The 15,601-nt window shown below is 44.6% G+C and overlaps 1 protein-coding gene across 2 annotated transcripts in view; it reads right to left on the reverse strand.

Annotated features, from left to right (window-relative positions):
- RGS14 (regulator of G protein signaling 14) overlaps nt 1-15,119 on the reverse strand; it is a 164,928-nt gene extending 149,809 nt beyond the window's left edge. For both annotated transcript variants that reach the window (XM_040405553.1, XM_040405545.1), the window contains exons 1-2: nt 14,974-15,119; nt 5,019-5,040 (exon numbers count right to left, since the gene is read on the reverse strand). In XM_040405553.1, the coding sequence (XP_040261487.1) occupies nt 5,019-5,040; nt 14,974-15,018 (67 nt within the window). In that variant the 5' untranslated portion in view covers nt 15,019-15,119. The remainder of the gene's footprint in view (nt 1-5,018; nt 5,041-14,973) is intronic.
- Between the last annotated feature and the right edge of the window lie 482 nt (nt 15,120-15,601).

Here is a 15,601-nt window from a genome sequence, read left to right on the forward strand (position 1 = left end):
TGGTGGTGAGGTTGCTAGTGTTCAGGCCCCTGCTCATTTTGGTAAAGCACAGGTTGCAAATGACAATTCTTTTATCGTCTGCACTTTCCTTAAAAAAAGCGCCAGACTGCGGATCACCTACCCCTTGGCAAGGGAGATTGCCGCAAGGGGGAGCTCCTGGGAAGAGTTGTGGGCCTGTTTGGTGTGGCCCGCCTTCTCCCTTATGCCACCCCACTGCCTGTTCGAGCCTGTTGCGGTGCTGCGGATCCCTCCCCCTCTGTACTGCTGTCCTCGCTCGGCTTGCCACCTTCCCAGGTTGCGTCAGTAACTTAATCGTCCACCACCTCCTCTTCCACTTCCTCACTCTGGTTATCCTCCTGACTTGACCTAACAACAACCTCAGTTATTGCCAACTGTGTCTCATCCTCATCATGAACCTTTTGAGACAGTAATTGCGGTTGACTCTTTGGCAACTGTGTCTCATCATCATCATCCACCTTGTGAAACACTAATTGCCGTTCCCCACCGTCATCTTCTTGTGACTGTGGATGCTCAAGAGTTTGGGAATCAGGGCACAATATTTCCTCATGTCCCTCTTCAAGCGGGCTTGTCGAGAGGCCCAAATCAAGGAATGGCGATGAAAAGAGCTCCTCGGAATATCCGAGTGTGGGATCACTTGTTTGCCAAGACTCTCCATGGTGGGAGGAAGGAGTATCAGGGTGAGGATTCTGTTGACCAGACTCTTGGCTACTGAGACTGGACTTTCTGGAAGACAGGGTGGTGCTTAACCGACTGAAAGCATTATCTGCTGCAATCCAACTGAGCACCTGGTCGCACTGGTCTGACTTTGAGAGTGGTGTCCTGCGCCGCCCTGCAAACTGGGACATGAAGCTAGGTATCATGGATGAGTGTGTTTCTTGTGCTCTGTGCCACGGCCCCTGCGTGCAGTTCCCCATCCCTTACTGCTTGCCTTGCGCATATTAAATGGTATATATGCTTGCAAGTATGTCACACGTACAGTAGCGCAGGTTTTGTAAGTGTGTGCGCAAATAAAGTACACAGAATGTCACAGATATTTTTAGGATGAGCACATGTTAAACAGGAGATGTAGCGCAGATAATGTTGCTGTCCGCAGCATCTATGAAAAATGTCACAGATAATTTTAGGATGTTCAAACGTTATACAGGAGGTATAGCGCAAGTAATGTCGCTGTCACCAGCGGCTAATAAAAAATGACACTGAATGAATGTCACTGATATTTAGGATGCGCAAACGTTATACAGGAGATGTATCGCTGGTAATGTCGTTGTCACCAGCGGCCAAACAATTGAGCTGAATGACACAGATATTTAGGCTGCGCAAATGTAAAATAAAAGATGTAGCAGAGGTTGTGTCACTATCAGAAGCGGCACTAACAATTGCACGCAATTTAGAGCAGGTTGCGCTAATAATTATATTGATGCCAGATACAACTATAGTCCTGTAAAGGACTTTTGGGCCTCTAACAAGTTTGTTCACTAAAATATTACTATTTCACTGCCTACACTATCTGTCCCTTCTCCAGCACAGCTCTCCCTGACTAAGACTCAGCCGAACACGTGTCATCTGGTGCTATATGGCACCCAATGACGCGATCCGGCCAGCCAATCACTGTAATGCCAGTAGCCAACATGGCTACGGCATTACAGTGAGTGCCAGTACCTACACGCACGCTTATTGGCTACGTAGCAGCCAACAAATGTGCGGGGAGCATCGCTTGAGCACACGCGGTGTTCGGCCGAGAGCATGCTTGCCCAACACTACCAGTGGAGAGATGCCACTTGCGCAAAAAAAAGTTGTGCAAGGGATGTTAAAAAAGTTACAAACCTGCAGGTTGTGACTTTTTCATGCTAGTTTTCTGGTTTAACTTAAAAGGGTTATCCAAATTCTAAAAGATCCCCCCCAATGCCCAGGCCCCTTTTAAACATTATACGTACCTGCTCTCTGGCACCCGCGTCGCTCCGGGACCCTGCACGGACGCTGCTGCATCTCCCTGTCGCGCGGATCAAAACATCCCATTGTCTCTAGACAGTCTGCAGCTAGTTATTGAGTCAGCTATTTTACTGAACATGGCAGCATATGGAAAGTAAATGGTGTGGCATTGTGACCCACTACAGTACGTACTGCAAACCACAGTCATAAGAAATCCAGCAGATTTTAATTTTTTTGCAAATACCGATTCAGGTTCATAGCAACTTGTGAGTCACAATGCAACTACATTTATTTATTATATTGCAATATACAGGACTTTAGTATTACGGTGGTTCGATCTTCGGGTGTGCAATGTATGCTGCGGAAATCATAGGCTGCAGCAGTCACATGGGATGAGATGTCAATGCAGGAGACCAGGTTCTATAAAGTCTGGTATGGTAGTAGCACCAGGGGATGTGAGTATTCAATTTTTTTGTAGTTTCCCACTAGCCAAATGTACCTGGCCAGCTAGGACCTGTCCTAGGTTGCTAGTATAGCTTATATGTGTATACAGCTAGACCTGCCAATAGTCTTAATACAGTTCCTATGTTTATGTGTTAAAGACAAAAGCAGAGTTATTTACTGTGACATCATGTTTTGAATGTCATATTACTGTTATATTTTGTGTTCACAGAAGCAGAAAAAGATAATATGCCTTTAAGATTCATTTTGTAATGTAAGGTAAGCTCAGTGACACAGCAGAAATCTAGACTGTTGTTGCTGGGCAGAAGTCTAGACCAATCACAGCCAGCTTCTCACACAGCAAAAGTTTTCACCAATCACAGCTAGCCTCACACACAGCCGGTCTGGGAATTCCCCTAGCAGGAGCTGCTGGAATCATTATTCACCAGAGACAGGAGCTGAGGAGACATTCACTCCACAGCTGTGTTTTTATGGAAGCAGAGAGGCCAAAACAGGTATTTAAAACAGTTATATAATGTTTCTACTGTTAGTATAGTGATTAGAACTGTATACTGAATCAGTTAAATGTGTGTTGACTTACAGTTCCACCAAATTGCAAATACAAATTGCAAGCATCCAATTGCAAATTGCATCCAATTGCAAACTACAAAGTTAACAATCCAAATTAAAATTCATATTGCAATCCAAATTGCATACAACCATACCATACTCAACCAATCTGCAAATAGTTACTGCAAACCCAGTTTAGCCAGTAGAACTGTTAAATCTCATATATACAGTACAGACCAAAAGTTTGGACACACCTTCTCATTCAAAGAGTTTTCTTTATTTTCATGACTATGAAAATTGTAGATTCACACTGAAGGCATCAAAACTATGAATTAACACATGTGGAATTATATACATAACAAACAAGTGTGAAACAACTGAAAATATGTCATATTCTAGGTTCTTCAAAGTAGCCACCTTTTGCTTTGATTACTGCTTTGCACACTCTAAAAGTCAGAGATATCAAAATTCTTCTAATGCAACAGCACAAAAGGCACTTCATAGTGCTGCGACTGCCACACCAAATGCCACATCTGCAATGGAATCTGTACTAAAATCTACATGTTCTGGTACGGACCTTTTCAACTGCATATTTCCTTATGGATTCTTTGAGAATTACTGTAGAAAATATTTATGCAATTCTGCAACATGTGCAGGTAGCCCAAAAAAGAAAATCTCTGAACACTGCCAGCAAGCAGAGATACTGGAAGTAGAGATGTCCTTGCGGTTCGCCCAGCGGTCGTTTTGTGTCGAACTTTGCGTGTTCGCAATTCGTCGAACATACGAATATATGGAGAAATTCGCGCCCGCCATATTCTTTTACATTATGAAGAACTTTGACCCAGCAGGGACAGGCTGTTAGGGACACCAAACGCAAGCTAATATGGCCACGAAAGTCCTTTTAAGGACTGGTATAGGTGTGCTATCGATAGGTGTGATATACTGAGGGGTGTAATAAACTTATAATATACTTTCATAATGAGTCAAAAACACATAGATCTATATAGTCAGGGGCCTAGGGGCTAGGGGCTTACTAGGGCCATTTTTATATAGGGTAAGGTTCCGTACGGGGTCGCTCTTATCAGGGCGGGTGGTCTGTGGTTAGGCTATCAGGGCCAGAATAGCACCCCCCTGTAGGGCAATATCAGGGACAGTTCTTTGCCCATCCTGTCCTTCAATACCACATAATCATCTTGCCCAGGGATAGATGGTTTTTGCTTTCCCTCCGGGATTCATGGATGTGCACTGGAACCCCCCGGATTGTGGTAGGACATATGGTTTCTGATTTGGTGCCGCTGAGCACCTGATTTAGTGCCGCCGAGCACTTGTTATTGCCTACCACATCTATGCTTTTTGCTTAAAGGGGTTCTGCACTTTGTTTTAACTGATGATCTATCCAGCATCTGATCGGCAGGGGTCCGACACCCGGGACCCCCGCCGATCACCTGTTTGAGAAGGTAGCGGCGCTCCCGCCCCCAAAAAAACTGATTGAAGCAGGGGTGTTATATACCAATATACTTTCTTTATAGTGCATTTGGGTAATGTATAGTGCATTTGCGCATGCGCGTACGCGAAAATTATATTGCCGATATTTCGCATTGAAAAAAAATAATGCATGGAGATCGCAATTTCGAATAATACATCTGGTATGTCACTGTCCATGTTGTGGAGCTATTTGTGCACTTCTAGTAATTATTTCTTGGCTGCAAATATGAGCTGAAGGTTTTTCAGGTTCGCCTGCCATTAAAATTAATGGGACCCGCCACGAACTTGCGGTTCGCGAACATTTGATCGCGTTTGCGTGATCGCGTTCGCGAACCGTCCCGGCAGATGTTCGTCCATCACTAACTGGAAGTAGTACGGCGTTAAAACTCAAAGCATATTAGAAAGTTACATAACTTTTCATTGTGCAACCACTAAGCTTTCTTTACATAAGGCTGGAAACACTTAACTCCCTAACAGTTTTGCCTAAACTCTGCTGCAGCTTTAATAAAAGGACCTAAAGGTGCAGCCCAGCATGCTACGGGGAGCACGGTGCTTTAATTCAGGTGACTTACCTCCATCAGATACTGCCAAAACCTGAAAAGGAATAATACAGTTGTAACTGATGATGTACATACATGCATACACATCTGGTTATACATATACATCAATAATTGTCACTCCACTGCATTAATAACCACCCCTTTCCCTCGAACAGTGCCAATACTTAAAGAGGTTGTGTCACAAAACATATGTTATTCTACATTTTTCAAACCAGAAACTGGATCTGAATACCTTTGTAATTGCTTGTAGTTAAAAATTTAGTAGAGCCAGTGAATTGTTCAATAAAATGTATCTGTATAACGCCACCTGCTGTTTGGTATTTTCCTTATTTTTGTCCATCTCACTGAGGTGGTCACACATGCTCTGTTTAAGGGCTCATTAAGATGACTTTATGAATGAGTCCACAAAATTGCGGAACGGGTGCGGACCCATTCATTTAAATGAAAGATTGCGGACAACAATAGGCATTTCTATCATAGTGCCGACCATATGCGGTCTGCAAAATGCGGAACGCATACCGCCGGTATCCATGTTTTGTGGATCCACAATTTGCAAATCCACACAACACTACAGTCATGTGAATGCGCCCTAAAGAGTTCAACTGCTTCCAGCCATATCTTCTGTTAGAAGCAGTGGCAGCTACAGGGAGAGAGCTGCAGCAAAAAGGACATGGCCCCCAAACTGCAAAGCTGAAGGTAATCTAGCAGACCAATTGAAGCAGTGAATGTGGAGATCTCTGGACCCATGTGAGGTACAGGGCTGGTTCTAGCTTTGTTAGAAGGGTAATGGCATGTACTATATGATGTCTGATTTTCATTTTTTGCATAAATCATGGGATAGCCCCTTTAACAATGTTTTACAGGTCTGCCAAGTATAGGAGCCTACTAGTAGTGCAGTATATTATGTAAGTGGTCAAAGCAAGTATGATCATATTGAAATAAAAACACAGAAAGGGTGTATGCTACAATAATGGGGGTGTGAATTAAGTTGGGACAAAGAGCACTAACATTTTGGCACAAACTACAGGTGTAAAGTAAGCCAATGAATAGTTGGTATAAACAGACTAGAAAGTCTAAAGGTGCGCCAAATTTTTTATCCAGCATCAGCCACTTTGATAATCCGAACCTACGTCTGCTGTCCCAGCCTGCATACGGCCTTATCTACTTGTGTTGCTTCACCGTTTGTTATTTTGGACCTGCGTACCACATGGGACATTTTTCCAGGACCACTTCAAGTTCACAGTTCGTCCCTGCCTCTCCCCATTGAAATAGATGCTATGCAGAAAGGAAAGGGCTCTTCTGTAGGGGAAGAGGTCACTAGGCCAACAGCTCTCTAATGTGTATGGGCACACATCCTTTTATCATTAATTGCCTTTATGACTGTTATTAATTCCTAGTATCAAAAGGCTTATAGAACATTGTTAATTATCCCTGTGCATGAAAGAGTACCTGTGGATTGCCCACGGCACATAGTTTTATGTTTGCTAGATGTGAACCTCTCCATTTATGTAACTGGATCTAGTATGCTTCTCTTAGGATGTCAGCATGATCAACCCTATTAAACCTGACATATTGCCTGGTACTGTTGATCGCGCTGGGTAAAACAATATATTTCTTTTGTTTGTAGCTTGAATGGTTATGGTTATCTCGATCTTTATATTTATGGAAATTAGGTTGTTCAACATCACCATTGGCTTCACACATAGTGGAGGAGCACAGCTGCTGGGAGGATCACATGGTAAATATTCGCTTGTCCCCACACAGCACTCTCTCCTTTCTGTACAGACAGGCACCCAAATATAAGCCATAGAGTATTTGCAAATTATCCATACCTAGTAGAATGCATGATTTTGCTTCAACACACTGACACCAATAATTTACAATAATATCTACAAGGAGGAATCATATCGGTGGCACAGCGGCAGGAGTGAGAAGGCAGGGCTCTCTCGTCTAGCCCTGTCAATCACAGGGGAGGGAGAGTAAACTGAGTGCCGGAGGGCTTAGCAGTAATGATGCTCCAAGAGCTGCTTCCACCCCCTAGTGCTCAAACTACCTAATGTGCTTAAACATAAAAATCAAGGTATCTCTGCTACAAGGTATTAAAGCTACAAATAAAAGAAGGGTACTTTTTTAATCAGCATAATCAACCCTACCAGACGATATGTCTACTTTAATAGGGTCGATCTTGCTGACAGAGGCTCTTTAATGGTTAAATGTTAATTCTACATTTTCAGTGACAGTCTTGTTTGTTGAGAACTGATCTGTTATTTATATCCGTTTTCATAGTGCTAGTGCGCTACACCCAGTGCCTTTAACTAGATCAGGGATCAGCAATTTTGGCACTCCAGTTGCTATGAAACTTCAACTCCCAGCATGCACACTTATTCGGCTGTTCTTGTAACTCCCATAGAAGTGAAAGGAGGATTCTGGGAGTTGTAGTTTCAGAACAGCTGGAGTGACGGAGGTTGCTTATCCTTGAACTAGATCATGCTGTCACTCTACGCTACATCGTACTCCAACAGCAAACTATCATTTCTTTTGCCCTGAACAGCAATGATAGGTTGTAAGTTAGCTAGTGTACAGATATTTGACCAGACATTTTGGGACAAATATTAAATGGGAAAAATGTTATTGTTTTAAGGTTTCTACCCATTTTACCTTGTATAAGACACATACAATAATAAGACATCTGCACTGAATTAGAAAGCTGTATGTGTTTCACAAAAACCAAGGGCCTCTCTGTGAATTTCATTTCATGGTCTATCCTGGCACATCGCTCTTTTATTGCATACCCCTTCATTCTGCTAATCAGTGGGTTCTCGTAGTTCAGACCTCCTAAGGGTAGGGCACCAATGTCCCAGATAAACTTTTAAAGGGGTTGTCCTATTATAAGAACATATACCCTATCAATAGGATAAGAACTACGTGTCTGATCTTCAGAGGTCCAACCACTGGAGACTCCGCCAATCGCAAGAACGGAGGCCTGTGTTTGAATGGAGCGGTGGACACAAATGTGTCTATGGGGCTGCTAGAGATACCTAACCACTTGTACTCGGCTATCTCTGGTAGACCCATATTGTAGTATTAATATACATGTGTGTCGGCCACTTCATTCAACTAAATGGGTCTGCCATAGATGGCCAAGTACAAGTGGTTATCTGTAGTAGCCCCATAGAGCTGAAAACAGAGGAACACGGGCCTCCTGTAACGGTCACGTACACACACACACACACACAGGGGGAAGGGAAGTGACCACTGCGCTCCACCCTTACCCCTGGCCCTGCCTAATTGCCTCGTTAGTCCTAATGACAGGGGACAACTGGATGGCAATCCCTAACTTGGAATAAGTGCAGGGATGACAGACAGACAAACAACAGGACGTGAACGGACCGAGTCAATACCAGGAAAGCTACAAAGTACAAAGGGAGCAAGCAGAGAATTGTCAGTAGAAGCCGGGGTCATAAATACCAGGAGAGCAGCAAAGTACACAAGGAGCAGGCAGAGGATCGTCAGGAATTCAGCAGGAGGTAAGTACGCCAGGAAAGACCAAATCACAGGTGGAACCTAAATTAACAGGCAACCTGTGGCCAGCAGGCTGCCTGTATTTATAGTGGGGAGTGAGGGTCATGTGACGTGGCCAGCGTCACATGACCGACAGACCAACCAGTCGAGCACCGAGTGATCAGCTCGGCGCTCAAGGCAGACTTAGGAGCAGGGAGCCACCCAGCTAGTAACGCCGCCCTGGGAATGAGGTCAAACACAGATCCTCATTCCCAAAGCTAAGCAACAGATCTGCGGGTAATGGGGGACCGAGTGCACCTTCGGAACCCCATTACAGTACCCCACCCTTTTACGAGGGGCCACCGGACCCAAGACTTCAGGCGATGGCTTTTCAGGGTGTTCTAAATGAAATTTTCGAACAAGTCTAGGAGCATGAACCTCCCTGGCAGGTACCCAAGATCTCTCTTCAGGTCCATACCCCTTCCAGTGAATCAGGTACTGCAAGGAATTACGCACCTTCCTGACATCCACTATTTTAGACACCACATACTCGACAGCATCATTAACAAGAACCGGCAGAGGCGAGGCTTTCAATGGTACTACCGGTTCAAAATATTTTTTAAGTAGAGACTTATGGAACACATTATGAATGTGGAATGACTCGGGCAGCTCCAACCTAAAAGATACCAGGTTAATCACTTCCGTGATCTTATATGGTCCAATAAAACAAGGAGCAAACTTTTTAGAATCTACCTTAAGAGAGAGATTCTTGGAGGACAACCATACCTTATCCCCAACCTGAAAATTCACCCCCCTTGAACGTCTCCTATCGGCCTTGAGTTTCTGAGAACTTTGAGCCTTTTCTAAGTTCGATTGAACCCGGGCCCAAACTGTGCACAGTTCAGAGGAGAGCCTATCCGCCTCAGGGTTAGAGGAGGAGACGGATGACCCAGAATGAAAACGGGGATGGAAACCATGGTTACAAAAGAAAGGTGAAACCCCAGCAGAAGAATTGACACGGTTATTCAAAGCAAATTCAGCCAATGGAAGAAATTTCACCCATAATTGCTGGTCATCAGCAACATACGACCTCAAGAATTGTTCGACAGACTGATTAAGGCGTTCAGTCTGCCCATTACTCTCAGGGTGGTAGGCAGAGGAAAAAGACAATGAACTTTTACATTTTTGACAGAAGGCCCTCCAGACTTTGGACACAAACTGCACACCCCTGTCAGAAACAATATTTTCCGGGATACCATGCAATCGAACAATTTCTTTCACAAAAATAGACGCCAAGGTTTTGGCATTCGGGAGTTTAGAAAGGGGAATGAAATGGACCATCTTGCTAAACCTATCGACCACTACCCAAACTACAGTCTTACCCTCCGCTGGCGGTAGGTCAGTTATAAAGTCCATCGAGATATGGGACCAGGGTCTACTGGGAATGGGTAGGGGTCGTAGGTTACCAGCAGGGCGAGTCCTAGGTGTCTTGGACCTGGCACAAACCTCACAGGCTGACACGTAGGACTTGACATCCCTAGTTAGAGTGGGCCACCAATAAGATCTAGAAACCAGATCCTTAGTGCCCTCAACACCCGGATGTCCACAAAAGGCAGAATCGTGACACTCACCCAACAGCTGGAGACGAAATTGTACGGGAACAAACAACTTATCAGTTGGGGTGGATACCGGTGCCAGATGTTGTTCAGACCTAATGCGAGCCGAGATATCCTGGGTAAGAGCTGGTAAGAAGATTTTTGCTGGCAGGAAGTATTCAGGTGGTACCTCAGTAGGTTGAAAAGACTGGAAGCTCCGAGATAATGCGTCCGCCTTCACATTTTTACTTCCCGGCTTGAACGTAATGGAAAAATCAAAACGAGTAAAAAACAGAGCTCATCTGGCTTGACGGGGATTCAACCTCTTAGCAGACTCGAGAAACATAAGGTTTTTATGGTCAGTGACAACAGTTACACAATGCCTTGCCCCCTCCAGAAAATGCCTCCACTCCTCAAATGCCCATTTAATGGCCAGCAGCTCCCTATTCCCTATGTCGTAGTTTCTCTCCGTGGGAGAGAATTTCCTGGAGAAGAAGGCACATGGTCTCAGATTAGTGAGGCTAGCAGGACCTTGTGAAAGGACTGCTCCTGCGCCGTCCTCGGACGTATCCACCTCCACAATAAAAATTTTCTCCTGATCAGGCTGGATCAGAATGGGAGCGCTACTGAATGCCTTTTTTAATTTTTCAAATGAAGAAATGCGCTCAGTAGACCAATTCTCCAAATCCGCCCCTTTCTTAGTAAGGTCGGTCAACGGTTTAGCAATTACGGAAAAATTCATAATAAATTTACGATAGTAATTGGCAAAACCTAAGAACCGTTGTAAGGCCTTTAAGGATGAAGGTCTTACCCATTCCTTAATTGCTAGTACCTTACCAGGATCCATCTTGCAGGTGTGAGGAGTCAGAACATGCCATAGAAACAGAATCTCCTGTACACCAAAGACACATTTCTCTTGTTTAGCGGATAGCTGATTCTCCCTCAACACCTCTAATACTTGTTTAACATGAGATACATGGGATTCGAAGTCAGGAGAGAATATCAAAACGTCGTCAAGATAGACAATAACAAATTTACCTAAGAACTCCCTAAGAATGTCATTCATGAAGTTTTGGAACACAGCTGGGGCATTGCTGAGTCCAAAAGGCATCACCTGATATTCAAAGTGTCCTACCGGAGTATTGAACGCCGTCTTCCATTCGTCTCCCTCCTTGATTCGTATTAGATTGTATGCCCCTTTCAGGTCAATTTTGGAAAACCAGGTTGCCCCCAGAACCTGGTTAAATAAATCCAGAATCAATGGAAGGGAGTATCTATTCTGGACAGTGATTTTATTTAATCTCCGGTAATCGATACATGGCCTAAGACCACCATCTTTTTTCTTAACGAAGAAAAACCCCGCCCCCATAGGAGAGACAGAAGGTCTAATATGCCCTTTACCAAGGCTCTCCTTAATATAATCTTCCATGGCCTTGCGTTCGGGCATAAAAAGATTATAAATTCATCCTTTAGGAAACTTGGCCCCCATCTCACCAACTCCCCATTGGACCAATCTATAGTGGGGTTATGTAGTCGGAGCCAAGGCAACCCTAGTACCACCTCAGCCGGTAGGTTCTCCAGGACTAAAAGGGAACATCTCTCTGAGTGGCACACCACACCCACGGTTAGAGAAATCTCCGAGGTACATAAGCTCACCGTACCACCAATAAGAGGAGTAGCATCAATAGCCATGACATGGATAGGAGTTGGTAAGACAAACATAGGAATACCCAATCTTACAGCATACTCAGAGTCAATAAAGCTAGCCGCTGAGCCAGAATCAATAAAGACCTTACCCGGCCACTTATCTACTCCCAGAGAAATCGTAATGGGTACCGAAAGCTTACATTTAGAAAATTCAGGGTGTACCTGGTCTTTAGGTTGCCTTGCCTTAGGAGACTTGACAGAGAGGACCTTCTTAGGACACTGGTTGATCCAATGGTCAGGATCTCCACAGTAAAAGCATTCTCCACGGCGAAGATTCCCTCGGGTCATGCCAACCTGCATGGGTTCCTCGGTGGAGACCTCAGCATTGTCTCTGGGATAGGCCTCTGGCTGGACCACCATCTGGGAAGAGAACTGTTGTTCCTGTCGTCTCTCTCTAACCCGTCGGTCAAGTCGGACAACAAGGGTCATCATCTCCTCTAAGGTCTCTGGAAGTTGATAACTGACCAGAAGATCCTTTAATTTATCAGACAGACCTGACCTGAACTGACTCTTCAGGGCTGGTTCGTTCCATCCTGAGGGGACACACCACCTTCTAAATTGGGTGCAATAATACTCCGCTGGTAGATTGCCCTGAACCAGTGCCTTTAGAGCCATCTCGGCTACTAGAGCCCTGTCTGGTTCATCATAGAGGGTACCCAGGGCCTGAAAGAACCCCTCCACAGAATATAAACAACTGGCGCCAGCAGGTAAAGAGAACGCCCAGTCCTGGGGATCACCCTGTAATCGGGAAATGATAATGCCCACACGTTGACTCTCGAGGCCAGAGGACACGGGGCGCAAACGGAAGTAAAGTTTACAATTCTCCTTAAAAGAGAGAAACTTCTTCCGGTCTCCAGAAAAGGGTTTTTGGAGCTTAATCTGGGGCTCAAAATGCGGACTGGAGGCCTTAGGAGTGGAAGAACCTTGCCCTAACTCAAAAGAACTGAGTTTTTCCCCTAACTCCTGCACCCTCTGCGTCAGATTAGAGACATGGTCAGTCAGGGTCACCAGAGGATTCATAATACAGTGGTTATTGGGCCTGTTAATCTGTAACGGTCGCGTACACACACACACAGGGGGAAGGGAAGTGACCACTGCGCTTCACCCTTACCCCTGGCCCTGCCTACTTGCCTCGCGAGTCCTAATGACAGGGGACAACTGGACGGCAATCCCTAACTTGGAATAAGTGCAGGGATGACAGACAGACAAACAACAGGACGTGAACGGACCGAGTCAATACCAGGAAAGCTACAAAGTACAAAGGGAGCAAGCAGAGGATTGTCAGCAGAAGCCGGGGTCATAAATACCAGGAGAGCAGCAAAGTACACAAGGAGCAGGCAGAGGATCGTCAGGAATTCAGCAGGAGGTAAGTACGCCAGGAAAGACCAAATCACAGGTGGAACCTAAATTAACAGGCAACCTGTGGCCAGCAGGCTGCCTGTATTTATAGTGGGGAGTGAGGGTCATGTGACGTGGCCAGCGTCACATGACCGACAGACCAACCAGTCGAGCACCGAGTGATCAGCTCGGTGCTCAAGGCAGACTTAGGAGCAGGGAGCCACCCAGCTAGTAACGCCGCCCTGGGAATGAGGTCAAACACAGATCCTCATTCCCAAAGCTAAGCAACAGATCTGCGGGTAATGGGGGACCGAGTGCACCTTCGGAACCCCGTTACACCCCCATTTTCATTATTGGCCCCAGCCGTTGAATCCCTGCCAATCACAGTATGGAGGATAGGTTCTTGTAATGGGACAATCCTTTTTGTCTTGGAACAACAACCTCTTTTTAAATGAAAATGTTTGTGTTTATCAGGTTGAATAACATAAGGCTCTGTTCAAACTAGATTTTTTCTCTACGTCATTTTTATATACTTACTACTGTTACCCCCATCCACAAAGAAGACAGTTGGCTTTAGCTGGCAGACAGAATGCTTATACACTACTTTATGCAGGAAAAATACATTAAAAACTGACAGATAAAAAGTTACAAATATCCAATAAGTTCCATTATGCTTAAGTTCTGTAAAAATCTGTAACCGAATCCTTGATGCAGATATGAGTACATCCTAATGTATTAGAGTGGAATATTATCAGCACGTTCCTCCTCTTCACCAGCAGGTCTGCAGAGAGGTGGATTTTGTATGAATTTGGGGTGAACATTACTGCTCCATATTACTAGCCATGCACTTACTCAGATGTTTCATATTTCACATAGAGATGAATGGAGCGGCAGCATGCATGCTAGATGCCTCCATGTAAACTCCTTCCTGTAGAGGACTGGCTGGTGAGGTGGAACAGAAGGTTTGGGACCCCTATACCAATCAGGGGTGCATCACCAATGAGGCGAGGTAAGGCAATTGCCTCAGGCAGCACCAGGTAGGGGCAAGAGGGGCCAGCAGTGTTTCTGCAGTATAGTAATGGAAAGTGGGCACAGTATGTGGCGCTCTATTACCCTGCTCTGTATGTAATGTTTTCCAAGTATGTCTTTAACAATAGGCCTGGAGGGAAGGGGTTAAGTTAAGAGATTGGCATTGAGGGGTTTTGGCGCCATTTCAGTTTTTGCCTCAGGCAGCAGAAAGGCTAGTTGCACCCCTAATACCAATGATTGGTGGAGTTTAAGCTAGCCAATACTGTACCAAAACTCCTTGCATATAAATCCTTGAGGTGCATGCATTTCACTCTACATCTTTTACATCAGAAGGAAAGCGTGATATTGTTTCACTGATACGATCTACTCTGATCTGTTCCTTGGAAATGTGTTCTATGAGATTAGTTACCTCCCTAGTATAGTTAGATAGCAATAAAACAAGCAGGAAATAGTGACGGGATGTATTGCTGTGCACAGCTGTGCATCTGCCTATTTATATGGGGCGGTAATATTTACTGGAAGATAGGCAGACCAGGCTGGATAGCATAAACACTGAGCAACGAGAGCCACGAGAGGGGATTAATTATTCCAAATATCTAACATGCTCCAAACTGCAACTCTTAACTTTAACCCACATCTCCTAAAATAGTGCATTCCAGCATGATGAAGACATGCATTCATTAACATGAATTGAATGTCTTGTGAAGAAACAGCAACAAAGGCAAAAATCAACAGATATGTCTTCTGTAGTGACCTTATCTAGCTAGGCTTGTCATCAGTAAGAATGAACCACTTACCAGTCTGCCATGAGGAACCTCTAGAAATTTCATTTTCCCTGGCATCCCCTCATACGCTTTTTGTAATGTTTGTCATTTCTGAAGAGCTAGTGAGACTGGAGGAAAACAGCACAACCCAACCCTATCAACCTCAAGCATCCCCATAAGCCATACTACCTCTTTCCATCAAAGCCACAGGAAGCGTTGCTGCAGAAACTAACCGCAGCAGGAAGCTGAGTTCTGAAATGAAGAACTATTTTCTAATGTATACAGATGTCATCGTGAAAGTTGGGGGTCAAAACACCATGTCAAAGCTCATCTTCTCTGACGTCAAGGTGACAATTTGTGGAAATTAGTTATAAAACTCAATTTAGTCGTAATATGTATAATCACAAACATGGCGTTTTCAATGGTCATTTATTTTGACAGAATAGAAAGTTACATTTATATTATTAAAGTTTTTGGGGAATTTGTGGGATCCCAACAACTTGGATCTCCACTGATCATTAGTTCAGGGGTCCTCAGTCCTGGTTGAAGCCAGCTGCAAGTATGCAGCTAGGAGGAGTTTGAATAGAGGAACGGTCGAACGATGCTACTTCATTTTCTGGCCTCAATCTAGCATTTATTACAAATCCAGTGCATGGGTGAT

Source organism: Bufo bufo, chromosome 1 (assembly GCF_905171765.1).
Source record: "Bufo bufo chromosome 1, aBufBuf1.1, whole genome shotgun sequence".
Classification (NCBI taxonomy): Eukaryota; Metazoa; Chordata; class Amphibia; order Anura; family Bufonidae; genus Bufo; species Bufo bufo.